A 17,257-nucleotide genomic window follows, 5' to 3' on the forward strand; every position below is an offset into this window, starting at 1 on the left:
ATGCAGAAGTAGTATTGAGTTTCTATTTTTGACTCAAAGAAGACCATTTTACGTCCACTTTGTTTTTTTTGTTTTTTTTGTACATTCCCCAGTTACTCAAGTGGAGCGACTGCATTTTTGCTTCAGTTTACATAAAAGTAGCAGCCCTGAAGGTGGGAAAACAATAAAAAGAAACCCTGCAAATCGTATTCGAAGTTGTGTGTGTAACTTGTCCCGGGCTTCATATTTATGTCCTGACGTAGAGGCACTCACTCTTGATTCATTTCTACATTAAATACAAACATTAAATACACTTTTAGATAAACACTGTGTAAACATATACTGTATAATTATACAGTAATCTATTATAAAATCTAATCATTTGTCAAAAGATAGGCTATACTCCCGTTAGCAATGAAAACATGATTAGATGTATTATAATAGATTATAAAAAACTTTGGTTTGTTTTTGTTAACTTTATGAATTTGGGCAACCTAACACTGACATTTCTCACCTATTTTTCCATGTATATTTCTCATCCCTTTTTGCTGCCTGCAGAAGTCCCGGTTGTCCCTCAATGAATGCTTTAAACTCCAAGCATGATAATTTAAACTTTAATCTAACTTGAAGTTTGGCTTTGACCAACCCCACTAAATACAGTGTAGTCCTCATACAGTTTGTCTTCGTCAATGCTCAAAGCTAATTTGTCGAGAACATCCCATTCCATTGGACCGCTCAGTCGCAGACAGCTAGCGTTAGACATAACTGGATCGTCAAAATCAAAGTTAGCCTCCAGGTATTGAACAGCCTATTCAAAGAAGCTGTTGACCAGCGTTGCAAACTCCGTTTGGTCTCTTGCACTTAGTTTTCAGAATGCTTGCTTTGTTTTACTACCATAAAATCTGTCTGCACGACGCAAGATTAGTTGGCTGCGCAATCGGCTAATTACTCCAGGAACATCCAGTAGAGTAGCACTCTCATTTTCCAACTTCCGAATTGCGCTGTCAAATTCCTTTGCATTACATTATGCATGAGCAACAGGAAGCATTCAGACACAGTCACATCATCCTCATCATTGCTGTCGGCAGCATCAGCACCACTTCTCACAAAGCTCTTTCAGAGATTCGACTTTTTTGGCTGAGCATGAGAATTCGCTGTAGATTTTTAGGACAATGGATTCAACATCGTAACCTGCAGCTCTGAGAATTCTCTTCGCGTTTTTCAGGGTGTTGTGGATCAAGCGGCATTTGCAGTTGCCCTTTTACGATGTGAGGACTGACTTTCAGTTTTGATAAACAGAATTATGCTTGCCAAAATTTACAGATGCAATGTCAGCACGATATGCACTGATCTGGCTGGTACACAAGCCATTTGTTTCGGTGATATCCACAATTTCTTTGGACTGTGTATGGATATAGTTTGGCGCTCCCCGGGTTTGATGCATCAGAGCAGACAGAAAAATATTGGGTATGTTTCAGTTCTGCAGCTAAACGCTAAAGCTTTACCTTTTGTTCTTCCACATGACATTTTTGTGGCAATACTTGAGTCATGAAAGATTTTCGCACTTACTTTATTACCACAATCTGTAGATAAGTAGCTGTGGCCGTGAAGCACTCCGTGGTATACACTGCTAAGCTCTGCTACTGCTGTCTTGTCTTCCTCTGGTGAACCTTTCTTTGTCATAAACGTTGCAATGGCTAGATTTTTGCGTTTGCTTAATGCAAAACTCTGGTGCTTCTTTGTTTTGCATGATTTTCCATTGCTTTTTTCCTTCATATTTAACTGAAATTTTGGCAGGACACAAAACACAGGTAGCGGAGAACGGGTCTCCTTGGGTGGCCCTTACCCATTCAGAGAGCCTTTCTCTTTTCACCCAGTCTGAGTTGTAGGTTTTAAATCGTACTCGTTAAAAACTGAACTCACATTGTTTTATCCTGGATGTGTGGATGCGTGCGACTGAACGACAGCACGGGCAGTTTCTAGGCGATAAGTTGAGCTTTGTATTTCTGCTACCAATCAAATAAAAGACACATGTCATTGACCAATCCACTGTTTTACCCGTTTTTACACGTTTATGGACACAGGATTGGATGTACATGTCCAAGAAGAAAACACAGTTACAGTAGAAGGAAATGGTTTAATTTGAAACCAGGAAATTCTACTTTAGTACAGTTTCACAAAAAAACGGGACAATTCATGGAAAGAATAGAAATTTTCTGGGACTGCCGCTCAAAAAAAAGGAAAACCGGGACAGGTGGCAACGTTGCTGCAGGACATGTGTTTACTGTTAGTTTAAAACAAGCCAATATTTGTTTAAAATGTTCAACACACTTAGTAACATGTGGGAGCCATTAAATATAATCATTGTGTGGTTGTTGGAGAAATGCTGCAGCAGCTTCCTGATGTTCTGTCTGTCAGCAGTCAGTGAAGCAGCTTAGCCAATCACTGACTGATGATATGAACATCAGGTGATGAGACGCACTTTGTAAAGCACTCTGGGTGAAAGCTCCATATAAACATGCAGTCAGACAGCCAGCAGGGGCAGCACAGGAGCTTCTGTTTGTTCAATAGACCTTCGACTCACAGGAGGAGAAAAGTAGAAACAGTTTGCAGAAAAATCCTGTGGATGAAAGAAGAGCTCCATCATCACTGCTGAGAGCACAAACTGAGAGTTACACCAGGAAACATCCAGAGAGGGAAACTGAACTGTGTCAGAAATATTTATATGTATGTAACTGTTTCACTGCATCTGTCCGTCTCCACGTAAACAAGAAACTTCAGATCAGTTCCTGCAGGTTATTTTTTATTTTATAAAACATCTCACAGGCAATTTCAGGCTCTGTGGGTAAATTAAAAGCAGGTTTAACTTTGTGTCTTTGAGCAGCAGCAGGATAAACTCGTCTCCTCCCTCATGATACAGTCTGCAGTATTTCTCATGTGACTCCATGATGAAGATTAAATCCCAAATGTTTCAGCCGCTGTTGAACTCAGAGCTGATCAGGAGCTTCAAACTCTGACTTTCTGCTTTAAGAAGGAAACAACACGTTCTCATGCCAGGACTCAGGAACAAGGTTCCCTTCAGCAGGGTTTCCTCTGTGTACTTTGTAAAATGATCGCAGCTGCTGCTTTTTCATGAAATGTCATGAAGTCACAATTACTCGACTCTGCAAAGCTTTTAGTTTGACATGACAGTAAAGACACGTTGGCAGAACGCATCTGAGGAGAGGCAGAGAGAGACGAGGAAAGAGGAAGGTAGATTTAACAAGCTAATGTTAATTTGGGCATTAACTTCAAACATCTACAACATCAGGGAAAAACCTTTTCTGTTTCAGGTTGTTCTACTAATGTTACTCTATTCCAGTTCTGCACACTGCATCTATGGGCATGTTGGAAAACAGCCTGTGTGACCTGAAGCTGCAGAAATACTTTCACTTTCCATTAGTGAAGTGTTAAAGTGTGTTTAGTCTCTGCAGAATAAATGTAGGCTACACGCTGTTTAAAAATCTTAGATGATCACTGGATTGATTCTGAGAGCCTAAATTAGTGGAATCTTCTCATTGCAAGGAACCTGGCTTTATTTTGATACAAATTATTTATTTTCTCTAACTCGCTTGGTTGCTATTTGTTGAAACACCTGTTTCAATCGTTCCAGCCCACTTCAAGCACTGAATGTAATCAAATATAAAACCAAAGTTATTCAACACTGTCAGGGCATTACCTTTCATCTAGCTTGTTAAAACTTTTTTCTGAACAGGTATCTGCAGAAAAAAATGTCTTTTATCAGGGAGCAGCAGAAACAGTCTGTGTTCAGTAGCAAGTAATAATAATAATAATTCTTATTTGTAGAGCACTTTCAAAAACAAGTTACAAAGTGCTTTAACACGTGTAAAGAATAATACAAAAAAACAAGATAAGAGCATGAAAACATTGAAAAGACTAAAATACAGATTAATATAAAATTAGTAAAATACAATAAAATAAAAATAAGATCGGGAAAGGCTCTCCTATAAAAGTATGTTTTAAGAAGGGACTTAAAAGAGTTCACTGACTCAGCCGACCTGATTTCCTCGGGCAGGCTGTCCCAGAGCCTCGGGGCCCTGACAGCAAACGCTCTGTCCCCTTTAGTTTTCAGTCGAGACTCTGGAACAGACAACAGACCTCTGCCTGAGGATCTCAAGGTACGTGCTGGTGTATATGGGACTAAAAGGTCAGAAATATAACAAGGCGAGAGGCCATGAAGAGCTTTAAAAGTGATCAATAGAATTTTAAAGTCAATTCTAAAACATACTGGGAGCCAGTGTAATGAAGCTAAAATAGGAGTAATGTGGTCATATTTTTTGTTCTGGTTAAAAGCCTGGCAGGTGAGTTCTGGACAGTCTGGAGTCGATCAATAGATTTTTGGGTTAAACAGGTGAAAAGGCTGTTGCAATAATCCAGGCGTGATGAGATGAAGGCGTGTAAAATGGTCTCGGTGTCCTTAAAAGTTAACATGGATCGAATTTTAGCTATATTTCTAAGTTGATAAAAACATGATTGAACAAGCTTTGTGGTGTGCTGCTCGAAATTTAAATTACTATCAAACCAAACACCAAGGTTCTTTGCCACAGGCTTAATGTGATTTACTAGGGAACCAGCAGATGGCAGTATTTGTTTTGCCATCTGCTGGGACCCGATGACCAGGATTTCTGTTTTGTCTGAGTTCAGCTGGAGGAAATTATTTGACATCCATTTTTTAACTTCACAAAGGCAGTTGTTAAGTGAACTCAGCGTTCCAGGGTCTGTGGATCTGACGGGCAAGTATATTTGTGTGTCATCAGCATAAATATGAAAAGAAATGCCATGTTTATGGATAATATGTTCAAGGGGAAGCAGATACAAGGAAAACAAAATGGGTCCTAAGACTGACCCCTGAGGCACACCATATTTAACTGGACAGAACGAGGAGACATAGTTGTTTACAGACACGTAAAACTTCCTATTTGACAGGTAGGATGAAAACCAGTACCTCAGTCTGTCTAACATGATGTTGTGATCAATGGTGTCAAAAGCAGCGCTAAGGTCCAGGAGTACCAGGACTGAGCACATGCCTTCATCAGCAGACATTAAGTGTCCCTGTTAGAGTGAGGTGAAGTGCTGCCTCATGCACACACACGCCCGCCTGTTGAAGTTGAATTGTCTTGAACTTTTTTTTTTTAATTCTATCTTGCCTAATAACTTTGTAATGACTCTTATCACTGTAATTATTACTTTTTTCAACACAAAACACACACCTATTGGTATTTTGCATGAATGATGCTTTAGAAATAAAGTCTGCAGTCTGATTGCTGAGTTCAGTCTGACAGAAACAGTAAAAACTAATAACTGAACTCTCAATTCTGTAATATACAGAAACATGATGAATAAAAGAGCAGCAGTCTGTTCTCATGTTAGCAAGATTTTACCTGCCAAAAGTTAAGAAAACATCCTGATTCAGACTGAGAGGTGGGGGATGGAGGAAGAATGAGCTCAGAGCTGCTTCCACACCTCTCATTTTATTATCTGATTACAAACAGGCCCAGACATTTAGAGCCATCAGTTTTCACTTTCTCTTTCTTCAGCTACAGAGTTGCAGTTAAAGAAGGTCAATGATCCTGTTTTTGGACGGCTGCCTGGAAACTGATTTTGATTCCAGCTCAGATCAGAGCAACAGGTTCAAAAGGTCTGATCATGTCCTTCATTGTAAATATGTGATATAAAACATGCACTTACTCTGCAGATTAAAACTGTACCTACCTACACACAACACATAGATACAGATTTAACTGACAACATCATGTAAAATTAGCTAATAATTGTGTACTTTGACTCAAGTGACATTTTGACAGCAGAACTTTTACTTAACGCAGTAGTTTTATATTGTGTTTATGGAAATATCTGCCAACAGTGGACGCTGCCAGAAACAGATACATCACAGCCTCATGTCTCTGCAGCAGAGATCAGTTCAGCATCAGAAAGTTGTTTACAGGAGAAATAACCAAGATCATTATTTTCCTTTTGTTAAGGACTGAGAAAAGCAGTTGTGGATCTAGTATATAAAAACTAAAGTAAAAGTATTAAACTGAAAAAATACTCTGCTTCAAATAAAAGTCCTGCATTTAAGAAGTTACTGAAGTAAAAGTATGAGAGTACAATCAGGAAAATCTACTTGAAGCAGATTTAAGCAGTAAAATGTCCCTGTGACTGTTGTACTCTTAAATATTCTATCATCAGATTATTTTTCCTCACACATTTCCTCTTCACAATGCTGATTTGTCCAATTCTCTATAATTATTAACAAAAATTAAATTCATTCCAACCAAAAGCAGCAAATACTTACATGTATCAAACAAAATAGTTCACATTAGATGTGTCTGTACATTGTGTAATCAGTTAATCGACTAATAATTTCATCTCAAACTTTGCATAAAAGGTGAGCTGAGTTTTGGGAGTCTGAGCCTGCAGCTGAACGTTAAAGAAGGAATATGTGGCTGTGTGAACTCTGCTGTCTGTCAGAGTCTCTTTCTAACAGATCAGAAAACATCAACAGCTGAAGTCAATGTAATAATAAACATGTGGATTACCAGACCGTTGTGCTGTTTTACTCTCCCAAATACTCAAAGTTAATGAAAATATAACACGAAGATGTTACAACAAAGTGTCCAGAAAACACACACACACAACACACACACACACACACACAGCTCACCTTCACAGGCAGGAAACAGATGACAGATGACTTTATCTCTGCTTTTCACCACAAACCACACAGCAACATGAGTCCACTTCAGGCCACATTATCTGTATCGTTGTCTAAGAACATTTCACAGTCAGAGTTCCTGAGCAGCTCTCAGAGAAGACGATGAAAAATGTCCTCATGCAGGAAAACAGAGCTGCAGTGAATCCAAACAGGATCTTTTCCCCTCTGATGCAGGTCGGTGAGTGAACAACAGGGACTGAGCTCTTCAGGGTCGGACTGGGAACAAAGTCCAGCTCCGTCATCCAGAACAGACTGTTAGTGTTATAACTGCAGCTAGCAGGATGTTGAGCAGCACTGACATCAGTAACTGTTGATTTAAAACATTTTGCAGCTTCAGACCTGAGATTATGATTCTTTTTCTCTCTGAACTTTTCACTTTTTTGGTCTTTTACCCGTTTAATTTGATTTGACCTCTGACTCTACCTGGATGGATGGATCCACTTGAAGGGGTGGGGGGAGGTGCCGACGGTCTGTACCACTTCCTGTAATTAACAATCAGCTGGCTGTTCCAGCATCAGGTCATATTGTTTGTCCCACAGAGCTGCTGGTCAGTCAGCCCATCTGGCATTAACCTGCCTCCAGGTGAAATCAGACGTGTGTCAACAGCTCAGGTTTATTTTACAGGAGGAATGTGTTTCTTCTGTCCAGCAGCACGTTCAGTCCACCAATCAGCAGCCAGAGAGTAACGACCAATCACTGCTCCCCACAGTAACCAGAGTGACTTCAGTCTGGATCCTCTCTTCATCACACGTCTCTACAACAGCCTTCATAAAAAGACTTGAAATCATTTAAAAACATGTTGATGATCTGACTGCAGCTGGAAAACAGTCACAGCTGATGATCCAGCTACAGTCAGTCACATCTACCTCCAGCTTTTAGATACTTCTGGATTTATTTCATGGGAGACACATGAGGCACATTTACTCACTAATTCACATCTGCTGGCTCTGCTTCCTGCATCGGCTCATTTTCAGGAGCAGCAGGTTGGTCTGAGTTATTGTCTTTGCATTCTCTACATTTTGTTAAGATCTTCTTTCTAAAAACAACAACACCAACAAGAAGAATCCCACCAACTGACAGACCGGCTTTCAGTCCAACATTTCTCTCCTTGCCTCCTCCCTCCTTGTCTCCTCCCTCCTTGTCTCCTCCCTCCTTGTGTCCAGCTGTGTGACCTGCAGAGCAGAAACAGGTGTGAGGTATCAGCTGTCAGCAGGTGAACAGAATGTCAGACATTATCTACTGCACTTTGATCACATGACTCGTAGCAGCTGTTTCCTCTAAAGTCTCATCAGCAACATCTTTCTAAAACACAAACATCTGATCTGTGATGTTTCTCAGCTCAACTACCAGGAAGCAGCTTCACCTGAGAGACAGAGAGACACTCTGAGCTCTACACGCTCACCTGAGAGACAAAGAGACACTCTGAGCTCTACACGCTCACCTGAGAGACAAAGAGACACTCTGAGCTCTACACGCTCACCTGAGAGACAAAGAGACACTCTGAGCTCTACACACTCACCTGAGAGACAAAGAGACACTCTGAGCTCTACACGCTCACCTGAGAGACAAAGAGACACTCTGAGCTCTACACGCTCATCTGAGAGACAAAGAGAAACTCTGAGCTCTACACGTTTACCTGAATCTGTCACTGTCAGACCGATGGAGCTGACGACATCAACTTTGCCTGAACTGTCTTTCTCTCTAATCCAACACTCATATGTTCCAGCGTCGTTGATGTTGACGTTCTTCAGAATCACAGAAGCGTCTCCGTTCTTCATCTCTGGATCTCTCAGCTCCACTCGACCACGAAAAGATTCATGTTGGTTGTTTTCATATGAGCGGCCTTCTTTGAAGAAGAAGACATAATCATCTGACTTCAGGTCAGTTCTGATCCACTTTATCAGGTCTATGTCAGCACCTCTGTGACTCTGACACTGAAGAGTGGCGTCCTCTCCAGGCTTCACCTTCAGCTCCGGTGTCTCTGAACAGAAAGAGAAAAGCCTCCAGTCAGGACTTGTAATGTTTCCTGTTGTTCAAACATCTTTTGATGGAAGCAGCAGAGATCAGGTCTCTATAAAACAGCACATGTGAACTCAGCAGCATTTCAAACCCTGTTCTCAGACAACTTGAGTCCCAGCTGCAGAAAGGAGAGACTAACTCCTCTGCTGCAGCTGCACGCTGACTTCATGTTGCTCATTTCTACAGCTGTCAGTCAAGTCGTCCTCCGCACCATCAGACAGGAGACATTTTACTTTCATCTGCTTTCTGCTTGTTTGGAGATTATTGATTATTGATATTATTTCCCATCTGAATACAGACATCAGCATTTCTGAGCCTGAACAAACAGCTGAAATATTAAACATGTGAAGTTTATTATTTCCTAGAAGCTTTGAATCTTTGTCCTTGTTTTCCAAATGTGTCCCCAGTCTGTCCGTCCTCTACTCAGACTGTGTCTGAACTACTTCTACTGAGGAAAGAGTCCCTACAGTATGAAACTGCTTTACTTCTCAGAGAGACAAATGAAGCTGCTGGATTTGCATGGACAGACACCACGAGAGGGGAGAGGACACATGTTGGTCTCTGCTGTCCATCCGTCCACACAGTAAACTACAGTGCTGGACAGGAACAGAGGTCAGAGGTGGAGACTCTGTTCACAAGTCAGCTCATAATAAACTTTACAAACATATCCAGCAGCCTGCAGAGTCAAAGTCTACAAAAAACTATATTTGAATATAAATTATAATGAATATGTTGTAAATAGAATTGAAAATATGAGTTACAACAACAGACAGTTTTCAGGAGTAATTGCTGTATAAACTGTTCAGACTACAGTTTTTAAGAAAGTTCTTAAGTCAGTAAATGAAGGTGATACAGGAAGTTTCAATTCAATTCAAATAACTTTATTTATCCCCCCCCCTACATATAATTAATAAACAGTTGTGAGTAAATAAGTTTATAAGTTCCACACATCTCTCTCCTAATGATCATTCAGCAGAAGATAAATCTGTAAATCAACATAATCAAAGATAATTTATCCATCAACTTCCTGCTGATCTACTTCTCACATAGTCTAACTTCCGCATCACTGCTGTGTTACAATATTACTAATAATATAATAATAATAATAATAACAGACCGTCAGAACTTTATTTAAACTTTAAATGTTTCTGACATGGATTTATTTCACCTCTGTGTAATATCAGAGACGTTTTACAGAGCAGACACGCCACTCAATCACTTCCTGCTCACATACGGCTCTATGGGGAAAGTCCGTAATGCCAAAGATGGCGGCTTGTTGTCCAGGCCAAGTTATGCGAATCTACGTATTTTCATAATCGATGGCGTTGATGTCAATGAATCGCCACAGTCCAACACACACACTCCTCTTACCTTGACACAGAACAAAGATCCATGAACAAGCGAACAAAGCCACGAATGGCGCTGATGTTAAAGCGACCATGACAGCAGAGCGCAGACTGGGTTCTTCTTCCTGTTGTATAGTTTTTTGTTTTTACAGTAGACCCGCCCAAACAAGCGAGGAGGAAATGTGTCCCGTGATTTCAAAGAAAGCTGAACTGTTTACTGCATTACACGCATATAGGCCAAAACAACAACAAAAATATATAAACTACAAGATTGTTTGATGACTAATGACATTAAAGTGCTACAAATGTGCACATAATAACATGAACACTATAATGTGATGCAAACTTCCAACAGAAAAGAGGAATTATATTATATTATTATGACAGTTGTTACTGCAAAGCAAACTTTAATGTGCTCTAAAAACAACAAAAGTCATGTTAAAAATGTTGGGAGTGATTTGAGAAAAAATATGTAGTTTGCATCATGAGTTGAAACATTTTTGACGTTTCTGTCTGTACCTTGGAGCTCTTTTAAGCCAGAGCCTTCAAAATGTGACACAAATTTGTCACGTGTTTGCTAATAAATGTGTGTTTTCTCTGCAACACAGACAGAAAATGCATTTAGACTCAAACACAAGAAGTAAAATGTTATAATTCACCTCATAGTCTGGTTGTCAGTTGTAACATAAATGTGGGTGGAATGCAATATGTGAAATGTGAAATAGGTGAAATGTGCATCTGAATATTAGCGTGTGTTTGTGTTTGTCTTGCATCGTCACAGTGGTGTCAGACATGTGGCTCTCCTGGAGGCCTCAAGGGAGGGCCCACAGAGAAGCCTTCAGGTCTTACACTACCATTAAATAATAAAACAAATAATCAATACTGTGTGTGTCAGACATACTGACATTCAAATAAAACATACAAAGTAGTGCTGGGCAACGATTACGAGTGGTGCTTTCACATGACAAACAGTTTGTTGTTGTCAACAATAATTAAAACAAGATTCCTTACTGACCAACTTGGTAAAGAAGAGGAGTTTACTTATTCAAGTTATACTTTACCTAAAGTGGCCCACGTCTGTTTTTATCATATTATTTATCATCTGGAGCAACTGGGGGTTAAGTATGTTGCTTAGGGACTGTGGTGTCCGAACAATAATGCTGCGATGATGTGTTGAGAAGAAACCCGCTTGACACTGTTCTTGATCATAAAAGTTTATTACATCAAGGAGTTCAGCATTAATTACAAGCTCTGCAGCAGCTTAGAGAGAGACCCAGCCCGATGACCACTCTGTCTTTCTGTACATCAAACACAGCTTATATAGGATATCAAAACAAGGGGTTAGAGGTCAAATTCTATAGAAGGGTTCGGTCCCTACATAACCACCAATCACTGCTCTCCCCTTAGGAGGTCACTGACCCTCTGTCCTGCTGCTACAGTGCTATTTTAAACTGTTATGCGTGAAATGCACATATATATACACCACATATTCCCCCCTGCGAGACTTAGTTGAGTCTCGAAAAACAAAAAGATTTCAAATGCACATATATTATACACCACAGGACACAATGGTGGATGTGTCACAGAGGGAAACTACAAAACTGTGTCTTCAGACACACATGATGTTCTCATGTTTCTGCCAGCCAACAGTAAGGAGGAAGAACTGAACCCACATCCTGACTCAGACTGACGTGTGGGTGATGGTGAAGTTAAAATGAGCTCAGAGCTGCTTCATGCCAAACTCTGCCCTCTAAATGTCCCACCATTTTGTTTTCTAATCACAGGGACATGCCCAGACAGACATTCAGAGCCATCAGCTTTCGCTTTTGTTTCTCAGCTCCAGAGTTACGCTTAAAGAAAGTTGATGATCTTGTTTTTCCGGTTTATTGACTCTTGGTTATCTCTGCTCTAAAGACAGGAAGCTGTTCATAAGTCAACAAATAACTGATATAAAGTCTGTCTGTTAGAATATAAAGAGTCAGACTGGACTGTCAGCTTCCTGGTTTTAAATGAGGACATAATGCTCGCTGTCCAACCTGAAAGCTGGACGGCTGCCTGGAAGCTCAGGTGGGTCTTGGTTGAGCTGCTTTTAATTCCAGCTCAGATCAGAGCAGCATTAACAGGATCAACAGCTCTGATCGTTCCTTCATTGTAAACATGTGAAATAAAACATGTAGCTGACAGATTGCCCACAGGTTACTCTGCAGATTAAGATATATTTAAATGATACTTTTATCCAAAGCGACTTACAATTGCTATACATGTCCGAGGTCGCACGCCTCTGGAGCAACTAGGGGTTAAGTGTCTTGCTCAGGGACACAATGGTGGATTGAACCCAGGTCTCTCACACCAAAGGCAGACATCTTATCCATTGCACCATCACCACCCCAAGATTGTACATACGACACACTGATACAGATTTACCTGCCAACATCATGTAATATTAGCTAGTAATTGTGTACTTTGACTCAAGTAACATTTTGATAGCAGGACTTTAGTTTTATATTGTGTTTAAAGTCAAAGATACAGAAATATCTGCCAACAGTGGACGCTGTCAGAAACAGACACATCACAGATCATTAGTTTCCTTTTGTTAAAGACTGAGAAAAGCAGTTGTGGATCAAGTATACAGAAACTACAGTAAAAGTACTACATTGTAAAAATATTCTGCTACAAATAGAAGTCCTGCATTGAAAAAAATACTGAAGTAAAAGTATGTGAGTACAATCAGGAAAATGTACTTTAATGTCCCTGTGACTGTTGTGCTATTAAAAATTCTACCATCAGATTATTTTTCCTCACACATTAATATAAAGCAGCATTTTACTGCTGTAGTTGTTGAGCTGGAGCTCATTTTGAACTATCAGACTGCAGCTGATGATTATTTTCATTCTGGATAAATCTGCTGATTATTTTCTCCATTAATTGATTGATTGTTTGTAAAGATTCTGTAAATTGTGAGAAATGCTGTTACAGTTATTCAGAGCTCAAAGTGACACCTTCACAATGCTTGTTGTGTCCAAACCTCAACTTTATTAACAAACAAATGAAAAGCAGCAAATCTTCACATGTGACAACCAGCAGATTTTTTTACATGAAAATTCATTATCAAATAACAAAAGTAATTATTATAATAAGATATCACGAGTAAATGCTGTACATATTGAATTGAAACTTCAGTTCTTCAATCAGTAAATGAAGGTGATACAGGAAGTTTCACACATTTCTCTCCTAATGATCAACAGAAGGTGAATCTATAAATCATCATAATAAAAAGGTAATTAGTTAGTGAAGTTTAAAAAAAAACTTCAGTACTATAAATCTTAAACAATTATGAGGTCTATTGTCACATCTGTTTTTATTTCTGAGATTTGTTAGTTTATTCATGGGATTGGAGAGATAGCTCAGGGCTCAGGAGAAGATGCTGGGGGACACCTGGGAGGCATGGGTCCAATGTCTTGTTTAAAATAATAGGATATATAAATGTTTAGGAATAAATAAATGATTATGAAGAAATAGTTCCCTTTTTAAAATATATGTATTAAAAGAGTGTGTCTGTAATAAATCGGTTTACTGAGGGTGATTTTGGATGGTTTGTTGATTTTGCAGGGCTTCTTATATGAAGACGTCAACTGCTTGATTTGGTTCCTGGACCTGAGGATTTAGCTTCAGGGGTTTCTTTTTGAAGTTGATTTTCTGTCTCTTGAAGCACTAAATGGTTTAGGGCCAAAATACATTTCCAATCTTCTGCTTCGTTACGAACCATCCAGACCTCTCAGGTCGTCTGGGGCAGGTCTGCTTTCTGTCCCCAGAGTCAAAACTAAACAAGGAGAAGCAGCGATCAGTTATTATGCTCCGTATATCTGGAACAACTCCCAGATAACTGCAGGTCTGCTGAAACAGTCAGTTCTTTTAAATTAAGACTGAAGACTTTTCTTTTTACCACAGCTTTTAATTAAATATTTATGATTTTTCTTTTTATTGATAACTTACACTGCACTCTAACTTTTACTGTCCTGTTTTCTTTGTCTTTGTTTTTAGCTTTTTATTATTTTCCATTTAACTCTTTTAACCCTGATTGTAACACTGTAACCTTTATTATATTTCATCTTGCTTTTAAACTTTACATATTTCCCTGTTGCTTTTATGTTTTATGTAAAGCACTTTGAATTACCTTGTTGTTAGATTGTGCAATACAAATAAACTTGCCTTGCCGTAAAAGTTGCCTGTAGGCTACGTCTCTGCGGTTCTGTGTCGACAGATATGTGAGTTCCCTCTTTGCATCAGGTTATATGAATCCACATTAGTGGTGCATTTCATTTGAACCTTTTTACCTGAAACATGCTGTCTGAAATTACCACACCAGGTTTAGTAAATTTGAGCAGGACAATAATATGTTAATTAAAAGGTTTTATAAAATTTCAAACAACATTTTAATATTTTGTTACATAATTACAACATACATGTTTATATTATAGCCACAGTAAGTTAGTTTGTCAAAATTTAAACCCTTACATTAAAATCAAGCTGAAGCATTTTCATTGACATTTCTTTTAACACTCTCTTTGTGGGATCAACTTCCTGATAACACATGAATTATGTTCTGTAAATTTACTTAACCGATAACTTTGACTTTTTGTTTTATGCTGTTTTCTTATGCTCTCACTGAATTCAACCTATAATTAAATTTAGTTTTTAACCAAATTTAATCAAATCTGCTATCAACCTATCAAAATGTCAAACTGGAAATTATGTAATGAGACTGTAAATGTACATATGTTAATTTGTAATAATACATTATTCAGTGAATTTATTTTCACTGGCATAAAGTCAGAGTTGAAAGTTAAAACTCAGCAGTTTCCAGTTTTCAGTGCTTTAGGCTCCAGACTGCTGTCTGTCTGTGCTGCCTTCACTCGTAACTCTGTCCTGTCTGCAATAATCTTCTGATATCCAGGTTTTAAAACTTTATACTCAGTGTTGGGAGTGACGCGTTACAAAAGTAATGAGATTTCAGTAATGTAACACATTACTAAAGAAAATCTGTAGTATTATACCCGTTACACTCTCAGTAACGCTTGTTACAACACATTTTAACCTGCAATTAAGTGGTGTTTAGTTTTCTTTATAATTCACTAACACAGACAAACATTTCAGCAGCAGAAAAACAAAAGTAGTATAAAGCATTACAACACACAAACACACACTCTTACCTTGACACAGAACAAAGATCCATGAACATGCGAACAAAACCACAAGTGGAGCTGATGTTAAAGCAGCCATTACAGACTGTGGCGCAGCAGCTGGTTAAACTGAAACCAAACTGAGTTCTTCTTCCTGCTCTTTAGGTTTTGTTCACAACAGACTGCCCATATGATAATTAACAGTGGTAATCTCTCACCATGGAATGTCATGTTGAGTCAGACATTTGTTTATTGAGAGAGGGCCACAGAAGGTGGACACAATAACATGAACACTGCTATAATGTGTGTCTTTATAAAATAGAAAATAGAAAATCCCCCTCTCACCCCTTGCGGGCTGGTATGTGTCATCCTCAAGCTCGGGTCCCCGGGAGTTTGAGGGTTCTGCGCAGTATCTTAGCTGTTCCTAGGACTGCACTCTTCTGGACAGAGACTCTGATGTTTTCCTGGAATCTGCTGGAGCCACTCTCCCAGTTTGGGGTCACAGCCCCCAGTGCTCCGATCACCACTGGCACCACTGTTGCTCTGACTTTCCACATTTTTTCTAGCTCCTCTTTCAGCCCTCGGTATTTATGCCATCCGAAACCAATTAGGGCGGAGTGTGGCCGTTAAACCCTCCAATCAGTGGCGGCTGGTGAAAATTTATGGGATTTGCCATATCCATTAGTGTCAGTCCCAATACAATTTAACACAAACAGCAGGATACCAGTACTGTGAAATAGTCAGAAATTATTTAATGCCAATATTATATTAATATACAAAAACATAAACAGTGAACATAAACAGAGAAAGTGGCATGAAAAGAAACACTCAAGTAAAGTACAAATAGGCTACGTCTAATTTGTACTTCAGTACAGTAGGCCTACTTAAGTTACTGTCCACCACTGGAAATAACCCATCTTAATTTCAGAGCTGCCCATAACTATACATGCATGTATGTGTATGTGCACCTGTATCACAACCACTGCTGAAATGTACATATAATAACAATAATAATTTTCCCCCTGCATCCTTTTCACTCTGCTCATTGCACTCCTGCACTATTGTCTCAATCTGTTTGTTTTTGTTCATAGTGTGTGTGTGTGTGTGTATATATATATATATTTGTGTTTTCTATACTCCAGCCTGTGTTATTATTGTCTTATTGCATAAATAAGCACATCGTGAGCATTGTTCAGAGTCAAATTCCTCGTATGTTACACATACCTGACAATAAGGCTGATTCTGATTCATCTTACCTCTGTTGTACTTCTTATCGATGTACCACACACAAGCACAAGCACCGACTGACAATGGATGAACATATCAATGTCTCATCTGCCTGAATCACAGGATTCTGCATTTTTTTACTTCCTCCAGAATGTAATCTGTAAGATGGACAACACACTCCGAAGTTCGTTTTGCACAGTCTTCGGGGTGCCTTTGAAAGTTCCACTCATCATTGTCAACACGTGTCTCTCCCCCACCGACTGACTGTGCTTGGGGCAGATCCTGGGGGCGAGTTGAATCTCAAAACGTTTTGGATTGGGTAACACCCTGAGACCCACCAAACGGGAGCCAACATACCTCGAAGCCCGTTACACAAGTTGCTCAACACTGCAAGGAACATGTCGTTCATACAAAAATGTTGCAAAACGTTTTGATATTCAACTCGCCCCTGTTTGTGCACTAACCGGAAATGACTATAGCAAGATTGCGCAATTCCCCAAGCACAGAGGCCGCCTGCAGAGCTCCAAAATAACAACCATAATGTTGTTATCATCTCTTATTTAATTTAAACTGCCCAAATGTGATGACAGAATAACAGCAGTACGAACATTTTAACTATCTTCAGCTGTGTCTTCCTCTGCCTTGTTGCTGCAGCGTCTGTGTGACTGAGAGCAAGGGCTCCGCGCGCGGACAGCTGGCCGGCCTCTAGCTCCTCCCGCGGGTCTGCAGCT

General features: G+C 39.4%; 2 protein-coding genes across 3 annotated transcripts in view; both read right to left on the reverse strand.

Moving 5' to 3' along the window:
- The window catches only part of LOC119913119 (butyrophilin subfamily 2 member A1-like), a 206,992-nt gene that overhangs the window by 23,523 nt on the left and 166,212 nt on the right, over window positions 1-17,257 (reverse strand). The window lies entirely within an intron of this gene.
- Window positions 5,085-15,423, reverse strand: LOC119913114 (butyrophilin subfamily 2 member A1-like). Of its 2 annotated transcripts, none has more exons than XM_038732446.1 (3): window positions 15,330-15,423; window positions 8,391-8,735; window positions 5,085-7,926 (listed from the first exon to the last, which is right to left on the reverse strand). In XM_038732446.1, the coding sequence occupies exons 1-3, from the start codon at window positions 15,397-15,399 to the stop codon at window positions 7,682-7,684; spliced, it is 660 nt and encodes a 219-aa protein (XP_038588374.1). In that variant the 5' UTR covers window positions 15,400-15,423; the 3' UTR covers window positions 5,085-7,681. The 2 variants fall into 2 exon arrangements, with proteins under 2 accessions (XP_038588374.1, XP_038588373.1); XM_038732445.1 differs by lacking the exon at window positions 15,330-15,423 and adding an exon at window positions 10,145-10,385.

The sequence above is a fragment of the Micropterus salmoides genome, unplaced genomic scaffold (assembly GCF_014851395.1).
Source record: "Micropterus salmoides isolate LMB-PRFRI ecotype aquatic unplaced genomic scaffold, ASM1485139v1 Ms_hic_scaffold_2, whole genome shotgun sequence".
Taxonomy (NCBI): Eukaryota; Metazoa; Chordata; class Actinopteri; order Centrarchiformes; family Centrarchidae; genus Micropterus; species Micropterus salmoides.